Here is a 10,034-nt window from a genome sequence, read left to right on the forward strand (position 1 = left end):
TATATTATGTATTATAGTTTAATCATTATGTTTTATCCTTCTATTTTATTATATATTCCAAAGTAATTCCATATTTGTAATAATGTTTAAGTTTCTATCTACCAGTACAACTAGTTAACCATTTTGGTCTTAATATTTACTAATAATAACACTAGTAATAATAGTTCTGCAAGTTTCTGCCTCTCACTTTTTCTTTCTTCACACAAAAATTATATATACATATGGTTTTTTCAACAAATTTCTACTTTAGATAGGAAAGGAGAATTCATTATTCTCCTTTATTATATTCATTATTGTTATCCTAAAATAATGTATGAATTATTTTTGCTTGAATAGACCCTATTTCCAATGGATAAATCTTGGATAGACATGCCAAGAAACACACCTCAATATATGGATCGCTTAAACAAATTTTTGGACTTTGCATTTGCTAATAGTGGTGTAAAGGGGAAAATAGTATGTCCATGTCAAAAATGCAACTTTAACAAATGGCAGGATCGTGAATTAGTGTATGAGCACTTGATTCTTAAACCTTTTCCAAAAGGATATACAATGTGGCTTCTATATGGGGAGAGAAGAGGAGTAAATGTGACTGATGAAACACGTGTAATGCCGCAAAAAGATAATGAAATAAATCCGATGTTTGACATGGTTAATGATGCATTTGGGTATCATCAATATAGCAATGACACGGTGGACGATAAGGAAATGGGTCCAGAGTCAAGCTATGCCAGGAATGATGATATTGGAGATTTTGTTGATTTAATGAAAGATAGTCAAAAGAGTTTATATGAAGGGTGTGATAAATATTCTAAACTTTCATTCTTGATCAAGTTGTATCACATCAAATGTCTTTGAAAAATAAGTGACAAGGGAATGTCTATGATACTAGAGTTGTTGGTAGATGTCTTTGAACATGCTAAAATTCCACGCTCATTCTATGAAGCAAAGAAAATCATTAACAAGCTTGGTCTTCATTACACGAAAATCGATGCTTGTCCGAATGATTGCATGTTGTACTTTGGAGAAGACGCAAATAGGGACTTTTGTAAGAAATGTAAAACGTCTAGATGGAAGGCAAAAAGAAAAGGTACAATTGGTGCTACATGTAATAAAAGAAAAAAGATTCCTGCAAAGGTGTTGAGGTATTTTCCTTTGAAGCCACGCTTACAGAGGATGTTTATGTCTTACAAAATAGCTGAGCATATGTGATGGCATTCATCGGGAAGTACAAATGAAGTCATCTTAAGGCATCCAAGAGATTCTAAAGCATGGAAGACATTTGACTTTAAGCATCCTCAATTTGCCTTAGACCTTCGAAATGTGAGACTTGGTTTGGCTACGGATGGGTTTAATCCATATGGTAATCTAAGCACTAGCCACAATATTTGGCCAGTTGTACTAATACCATACAACCTTACGCCTTGGATGTGTATGGAACAAAGTTCATTCATTCTCTCCATGATCATTCCTGGAAAGCGAGCTCTAGGAAATGATATTGATGTATATTTACAGCCACTAATAGAAGAGTTGAAAGAGCTATGGAACACTGGTATCAAAACTTTTGATTCATATGGAAGTGAAGTGTTTGATATGCATGCAGCTATATTGTGGACCATTAGTGATTTTCCGGGTCTTGGAACCTTATCTGGATGGAACACACATACTGGGTTGGCATGTCCTAGATGTACTTTTGACACAACTCCTAAGAAACTTATTAAAGGTGGTAAATTTTGTTTCATGAGTCATCGTCGTTGGTTAGATGGAAGACATAGATTTAGACTGGCTCGAATGAGATTTGATGGAACTATAAAAAATAGAAATCCACCTTTGGCGATCTCAGGATATGATGTGTTACAACAAGTTCAGAATCTAAATGTTGAATTTGGGAAAGAACCATTACTTGAAGAATGGGCCAAAAGACAATGGGGAGTTAATCATGCTAAGGTAGACACTCAACAATGGCGAAAAAAAAGTATATTTTTTGAACTTCCTTATTGGATAGACAACTTATTGCATCACAATTTGGATGTCATGCACATTGAAAAAAATGTATGTGATAATGTTGTGTCTACATTGTTGAATGATATTGTGTAATAAAGTTTTGAAAATGGATGAACTTGACCAACTACAAGGTAGAATTGTTCTCACATTGTGTCACATGGAGATGTTATTTCCTCCTTCCTTTTTTACGGTCATGGTTCATTTAATTGTTCATTTACTAGAAGATGCTAAGCTTGGAGGACCCGTCCAATACCGATGGATGTATCCCATTGAGAGGTACCTAGGAAAATTGAAGTCGTATGTCCGTAATAAAGCACAAGCAGAAGGATTAATAGCTGAAGGATACATGGTTGAAGAGTCTTTAACATTTTGTTCTAAATATTTAGATGGAATTGAGATTGTATTCAATCGATTGCATCGTGTTGATGATGAACCTAATAATGTGTCTTGTAATGGAAGTACATTGTTCCCACCAATCGGAAAACCAGTTGGGAGTTTTACTTATTTCACTCTATCTACAAAGGAAAAGTTGCAAGCACATCGTCATGTGCTAACAAATTGCCCCATAGTTGACCCATTTATACAGTAAGTATTTATAGAGCAAGGCATTTTTATATATTTGGTTTTTCATTTAACATTAGATAACATATTTTACATGTTTCACATAGGGAATTTAGAGGCATTATACGAACACAACTAAGAAGCCGCACACGATCTTCTTCTATGATAGACAAAAGGGTTCATAAAGAATTTGTTGAGTGGTTTTCACGTCGTGTATGTATATTTTCTCTAGAAATCTTTGATTTTTGAGTATGTTATAATTTATATGATTCTTACTTTTTGTGTTTTAGATAAGGAATGAATCATTTGCTATCCATTCAGATGATTTAAAGTTCTTGGCCATGGGTCCTATTGATTGTGCAAAGCAATATAGTGCCTACAATGTTAATGGGTTCAAATTTTGTATATTGGAGCGTGATCTATGGCTTAAAACACAAAACAGTGGAGTGTTTGGTACATTTAGGACAAGGAGTTATGCAAGTAGTAATGATAATCAAATGCAGTTTAGAGGTGTGCCGTATTATGGTCGATTGGTAGACATAATTGAGATAAACTACCATGGTCGATTCTCAATTGTTTTATTCAAATGTAACTGGGCTAATACAACTACTTCTAGAGGGATTATGAGTGATGAGTATGGATTTACATAGGTAAGTTTTGCATGCTTAATCCATACTAGTGATAATGATGATGACGAGCCATACATTAAGGCATTAGAAGCTCAAATGGTGTATTATGTAAACGATGAGTTGGATAAAAATTGGTGCATACCTGTACATGTAAAGCCCAGAGACTTATACAACATGGGTGGAGATGATGTTGACAATTTTCATGAATGTGAGCCATTTGAACAACAAAACCTAGAAATATTATTTTCTAACGAGTATGGAAATATACAACTAGCAAGGTTTTTTTTTTCTTTTTTCAACTGTTGAGTCATTTTACTAATTCATCTTAAACTATTATCCTTCATTGTGTAATTTGATGTGTTTATCTTATTTGTAGACCACCGAAAGATGAAGAAAATATCAACCAAGAAGAAAATGTCAACCAATAAATCTTCTACATGGGGACATGTAGTTACACCTGCAGCTCATCATCAATCTCATTCAGGTAATTATGTCACTTCCTTAATACACCTGCAGCTTGCTACTGAGGCCTTCAAGGGTCTACTATCTTTAAATATTTATATTGACATAAAATAAAAATACTTTTGAACATCTATATTTATAGTTAAGTTACGAATCATTACCAAATGAAAGAAATGAATATCCAAAGAAGATATTAATAAGCATGTAGCAATTAACATGTAAGAGAGCACTCCAATTTCTCTTCTTTAAGGTTTCAACTTAGAATCATGTCTGCATGTTCTCTTTGTGAAAAAATAATTTTCACAAATGAAAATACTTCTGAACATCTATATTTATATTTAAGTTACGAATCATTACCAAATGAAAGAAATGAATATCCAAAGCAGATATTAATAAGCATGTAGCAACTAACAAGTAAGAGAGCACTCCAATTTCTCTTCTTTAAGGTTTCAACTTAGAATCATGTCTGCATGTTTTGTTTGTGAAAAAATAATTTTCCTTTTTGTTTCCTACTGCAGATGTTGTGTAGTACAGTTCTTTTCCTACTTCTTATATATTGCCCTTGAAAACCTCCTTCTTCTATTATTATCTCAGTTGTTCATCTATGGTGCACATTATGGAGAATAATTTTTGCAAGGAAGTTGGCACACAATTTGTTTTTTTAGGTGATTGTGTTCTAAATATGAAGGAAAATGACTGAAGGAATAAAGTATGGTACCTTTTAAAAAATTTAATTCGTTTTATGAAAGTTATAATCAACTTAATTTAAAATGAAAACCTATTTTCATTCCTTCTAAACATTAAGTTGTTTCTAAAAAATTTTTAAAAAGTACTTTAATATGAAATTCTATCACTAAGACCCCATGACTCCATTTTAGGTACTATCATTGCTTAGTTTGAGACTGCTCCACTATGAGCTTATGAGTTTACTTGCCTAAAATTAAAAGCACTTCGATGAATTCTCTCACTGTAACTGGTACAATAACATTTTTTTGCATCATTCCACAACCTCAATTAAATTGTATTAAAATAGTGTTTGATTTTATAATTGTTTATTCTATTCTCATTAGACAACTTGCAAAAGAGATTCTAGCAATTAGGTGGTTGGTTCTAAGCCTGATATCTCACAGCTTTCTATTGGCAGTGGCCAATGGTTACTGAATCTGTCAACGACATCTTTTTGTTGACCACACCATTCAAATACTGTTTTGGTTTTGTTTCATTGCTGGCCCATAATTTGTTTTGAGATACTGTTTCCATCTTTCCATCTCTACAATAGCTATCTTCGGGCATTGGTACCATTAATTCTCCCATTGAATAGTTTGCATTGGTTTTAACATTTACAAACTGTTGGGATATTTCTACATCTTAAATTTGTTTGGTTGTAGATTATTCTGCTATTACTTATCATTTAGAAACTGACATTGCTAATGGTTTATGATTCAATTACTGACTTGTGTACTTAGTTAGGTTCACTTAATTAGCGACTATTACTTCGGATTTTGTTTGGCTGTATGAGTTTGGAGCTTTGTATAAGCTCTGAAGTATTCTCTGCATTTCCTTGATTTTCATAGATTCGTTGTTGTGTTTCTCAGTGTCTTGCTTTAAGTCCCTAGTTCTTGTTCATGTTTTGACCATTGAACGTCTAAATATTAGCTTTGATGTGACTCGTAAATATTATTTGTTTCTTTTTATTTTGGTTTGGGAGATGTCAGGTTTTTGTGTCACGAAATCTCGTTGTTATATCTTCTTTTTAGGTACATTGATGAAATAGGTTGTTCTTAAGTTGACTTATGAATGATACTATTTTATATGTTGTAGTTAATAGTTACTTTCTTATATCCTCTTTATTTTTTATATCTTATCTTCCTTTATGCATGCAGGGTATTCGCTACTTATTATGAGTCTTGGTGTGTTATGTAATGATGTCCACTAAGTGCAGATAATTTAAAGTCATTGTTGTTATGTGTAATATTACAAAGCTTGTAATACATAGTCATATTTATAGTCATATTTATGCTGCAACGAATCTACTTTAATTTCACCTGATGGTCACAATACTCCTTCGACTCTTGAATAAGACCATTTTCCCCAGTTTATTGTGAGCGTGCAGACATTTGGTATTGAAAATATATTATAAATGATGTTAATATAATGAGGTGATACAGGTAATTATTAGCATGTGGTATAAATAGACTTAGAGTGATCCAATCTAAGGATTTCCAATCTAACTTTATCAATATTTATCTGTTGTCAGGAGACTTGAAGATGAACTTTTCAACCTCAAGTAAGTCTAAGTCAAAATCTGAAGAAGTGAGTACTCATTCTTCACTGCCCAATACTCAACCTCCAAGACTTGAAGTACAAATTCCAACCCCAATTACACCTCAAGTAAATATTCAACAAGGTCCCACATTTTCATTTTCCCCTCCACTTCCATCTGCATCTCAAGCAAGTATTCAACAAGGTCTAAATATGCTTGCCCTCCACCTCCATTTGCACCTCGGCCAAGTAATTTGTTTTATCAAATTTCATGAATAAGTATTATGTATACAATTTGTATTACATTAGATTTTGTATATATCAAATTGATTTTATATTCAGTTTTAGGAATATATAACCAATTTATTTTCAGGAACCTTGAAAGTGAGGATATCTTCAACTAGCCAGCCCCCAATAGCGCCTCAATCTAATTCTCAACCACCATATCAATCATTTCATGTTTTTGAACCAACAATACCAACTACATCACATTCATATTCTGAAAATGAAGAGGAAGAAAATGAGGATACTGAGTTGTAAGTAGATGAACAAAGGCCTGCAACCTGAAAGAGAGAATGGTTTGTTAATGTCATTGGTAAGCAACTATATACAAAGTAGTACATAATATATTATACATATATTTGTCTTTATAATAAATTAGTAACAATTATTTTCTCACATTCCGTACATGATCAAGGAAAGAGAATTACAAAACAACTATGAACCAATGATGTGTGACATTTACCTCCTAATGAAAGGATTGTTGTGCAGTGGAATAATGAGGGTAAACCAATTGCAGATGGTGGAGCATTATTGAATAGGTTCTTGGGTAGCATTGCAAGAAACTCTAATTCTCTTCCTATTAGTTATTCTAGTTGGAAGAAGATTCCTAAAGATTATAAAGAAGACGTAGTTAAGAATACTATTCAGGTCAACATTGTAAAAGCTTAATGTATGATTTAATTATACTATAACTCTTGTTAATTTTAAATGTTTTATGTCTTGAAGGCTAAGTTTGATGTCCATTTCAATGTTCATATAAGTCACATCCTCAAATCACTTAACATAAAGTGGAGAGACCACCGACAAGAATTGTGGCAACTTAGAAATGATGGAACACGTACTAGAGATGAATTGATCACAATGGTTCCAGCAGGAATAGATAGAGATCATTGGGCTTCTTTTGTGGATTATCGACTAAATTCAAAAACAAAGGTATATTGAAACTATTTTTCATCAACATCGTTCAAGTTAATGATTATTAATTTTTATACGTTGATGATTAGGAGCATGCTCTGAAAAATAACGATAATAGGGCAAAGCAAACCACTGCTCACACATGTGGATCTAAGAGCATTGCAAGGAAAAGAGATGAAATGGTAATAATACTACATATCTTGATGTGAACTTTTTGTTTCAATTTTTGGCTTTATGTCTCATATATTTTTTCTTTAATTTTATAGGAAAAAGAGTGTGGCCACAAGGTTAGTAGAGGAGAGGTATGGATAGCAACACATAAACATGCTAATGGAGCCTTTGTGAGTGATGAAGCGAGGGAAATCAGTGTAAGTTCAATTCTAATAAAGTCTATAATTGTCAACCATACTTTGTGTTATTTTAGTTAGTTTCTTCTTATGTTCTTTGTAGGAAAAAATTCAAGTATATGAATCAACATCATCTCATCTGTATCAAAAGAAATATCAAGTACTGATTCCTTAGCTTTTGCTTTTCGAAGCCAAGAGCATTGTGGACGTGTTAGGGGTTTGGGTTTGGGTCCTTGCCCATCTAAAGTGTTTGGCTCCAAGGGTCATTCATATAGTGGAGCATCTTCAAGTTATCCTTCTAATGCTCAGTTACAAAATTAGGTTAACTTTTTAGTTTCGATCATGATGCATTACTTTTCTCAAATTTGACGTTTGAATATGTTTAAAGTAATATGTTATGTAAACCAAGATTGTCAAAAGAGCTCCATTTTGTTTCTTCAAAAGTAGAAAATAAGAGTTATTTTCTCTATTTTGATTATTTTGATTAATTTAATTAATTTTGTGTTTTAAAATAGGTTTCTACATTGACATCCCAACTCAATGAAATGAAGGCAATGGTTAATTTTTTGGTACAAAATTATCAAGGAGAGTTGCCTCGTGATTTTACTATGCATCATGCACCAACGGTAATATTTAAATCTTGATTAAATTAATATATGTTTGATATTATTATTTGGAAAGTTATTAATTATCATTATTCTGATCATGGAAGTGTTCCTAACGAAGAAACAAATGATCAACATCCAACACCGCATTAGATGATATTTTTCGTTTACTTTTGAAATTTGTCAACAAATATGCTTCTAGGAAACTTTTGGTTAATTTTGGTTTTATTGTAGGTAGATAGTGCATTGCTTATTATGTCACTGTCATTCAAATGCTACCTCTCCAACACTTATTATGTTAAGAGCATTATGACTGCTAGTCCACTATTGGTACCATTTGAATGAATATTTGTATTGATTGCTTATTTTGAAGTGACATTGAAGGTTTTGCTTATTTGTATTGATTGATACCAAAATGAAAGTAATAAATAGGAAATTTTATAGAATAAGGTTCTTTTCGTACTCAAATAATTAATTAAACAAATCAATTATCAAGAAAGTACAACTTTAGCATTATAGCAATGTCATAATAATATGAGCACTAACTTTTTGGTATTAACAGGGGTTTTCGAGGAATTAACGGGGGTTTTCAGAACCCCAGGCATTACTGAAGTTTTTGTAAACCCCATGCATTACTAGGGGTTTTCGGAACCTCATGCATTACTGAGGGTTTTCAGAACCCCATGCATTACTGAGGGTTTTCAGAACCCGAGGCATTAATGGGGGTTTTCAGAACCCCATGTATTACTGGGGGTTTTCAGAAACTCAGGCATTAATGGGGGTTTTCAGAACCCCAGGTTAGAACCCCAAGTATTAACGGGAGTTTTCGAAACTCCAGGTATTAATGGGGGTTTTCGAAACCCCCGGTAAGTTGCGCTACTTCCAAGGGTTGCTAAACACCTCCGATAATCCGTTAGCCACGCTTGCACTTCCAGGAGAATCTCAAACCCGTGGTAAAACCATTAGTGGGGATTAAAACCCCTAGAAACACCAAATATAATCCCCGCTAAAAAAATTATTTTTGTAGTGTTAATATCTTTCATCATTTACTACTTTTATCAGCCTAAAATTTGCATGCACATTGTATCTCATCTTGAGAGGTGATAATTTATGTATCAAATGGGTAAAGATGAAAAAATATCAATTAACACCTAATATTGCTTTTGATGCACGATGTCATGTTTTTAAATTTTCTATTTTTTGCTGGTTTTTATACCAAAGTATTTTCATTTAGTTGTTTCTAATCGTACGCAACAGTTGAAGCAGTTAATTAGTTTTTTGTTGCTTGCTGTATTTTTTTTTCCTTTAGAAAAGTAAAATACACTATTTTCACGATAGGTTCATGGACCATATGCAAAGACCAAAGATCTCATAGTGGTATAATTTTTTAATAGAAAAAGATCAACTTATGCTGACATACAAACAACTTGGATGGACTATAATTTTTGTTTTTGTGAAGAAGTGGATTTGTGCAGAGAGTTTGAACCAATTTATCATTAGAACGGCTGTTTTTGGAGGATTGTTGAATTAAATTTATTTATTTGTTTTATTGTGGAGTGATTTGGTTGGTGCCTTTACATGGAGAGCAGTGCCAGCTTTCAAATATATTTTCTATGCGGCACCCTAGTTAGTTGTTCATATTCTGAGATGTCAATGTGGTTTTTTCTCATTCAATTAATATTTTCCTTCTCTTTGATCCCTTCTTCTTCATATTTGTTTTAGATATGTGTAACATAGGTCTAACACAGTTCTTGATACACAATTAATATGTAGGTTTTCGAGAGGATGCTTCAATTCTATAAAGTAAAACACTGTGGCTGGAGGAAAATAAAAAAACTGTTCTCATCATATCCTTTCATTGGGTTACTGAATGTTGTTGTAAGCTTCCTTTTATTCATTCCATTATATTAACATTGCATATGTAACTTTATTTACTTCTTTTATGGTATATTAGTTAATTAGCATTT

At 32.7% G+C, this 10,034-nt stretch overlaps 2 protein-coding genes, 1 long non-coding RNA gene and 1 pseudogene across 3 annotated transcripts; all 4 read left to right on the forward strand.

The window, feature by feature from the left end:
• The first annotated feature begins 258 nt into the window (after positions 1 to 258).
• Positions 259 to 2,097, forward strand: LOC146887549 (uncharacterized; annotated as a pseudogene).
• A 10-nt stretch (positions 2,098 to 2,107) lies between these two features.
• LOC146887550 (uncharacterized) lies at positions 2,108 to 2,856 on the forward strand. The gene is made up of 2 exons (XM_085670734.1): positions 2,108 to 2,589; positions 2,673 to 2,856. The coding sequence occupies exons 1-2, from the start codon at positions 2,111 to 2,113 to the stop codon at positions 2,812 to 2,814; spliced, it is 621 nt and encodes a 206-aa protein (XP_085526860.1). The 5' UTR covers positions 2,108 to 2,110; the 3' UTR covers positions 2,815 to 2,856.
• Positions 2,857 to 3,331: 475 nt separating this feature from the next.
• Positions 3,332 to 6,136, forward strand: LOC146887551 (uncharacterized). Its single transcript, XR_014993718.1, has 3 exons — positions 3,332 to 3,472; positions 3,571 to 3,678; positions 5,914 to 6,136. It is a non-coding gene; the product is annotated as an uncharacterized LOC146887551 (long non-coding RNA).
• A 476-nt stretch (positions 6,137 to 6,612) lies between these two features.
• On the forward strand, positions 6,613 to 8,091 carry LOC114165499 (uncharacterized). The gene is made up of 6 exons (XM_085671071.1): positions 6,613 to 6,848; positions 6,927 to 7,133; positions 7,205 to 7,297; positions 7,382 to 7,483; positions 7,566 to 7,783; positions 7,978 to 8,091. The coding sequence occupies exons 2-5, from the start codon at positions 7,062 to 7,064 to the stop codon at positions 7,635 to 7,637; spliced, it is 339 nt and encodes a 112-aa protein (XP_085527197.1). The 5' UTR covers positions 6,613 to 6,848; positions 6,927 to 7,061; the 3' UTR covers positions 7,638 to 7,783; positions 7,978 to 8,091.
• The last annotated feature ends 1,943 nt before the right edge of the window (positions 8,092 to 10,034 follow it).

Source organism: Vigna unguiculata, chromosome 3 (genome assembly GCF_037176805.1).
Source record: "Vigna unguiculata cultivar grain cowpea cultivar isolate G323 ecotype 2 chromosome 3, ASM3717680v1, whole genome shotgun sequence".
Taxonomy (NCBI): Eukaryota; Viridiplantae; Streptophyta; class Magnoliopsida; order Fabales; family Fabaceae; genus Vigna; species Vigna unguiculata.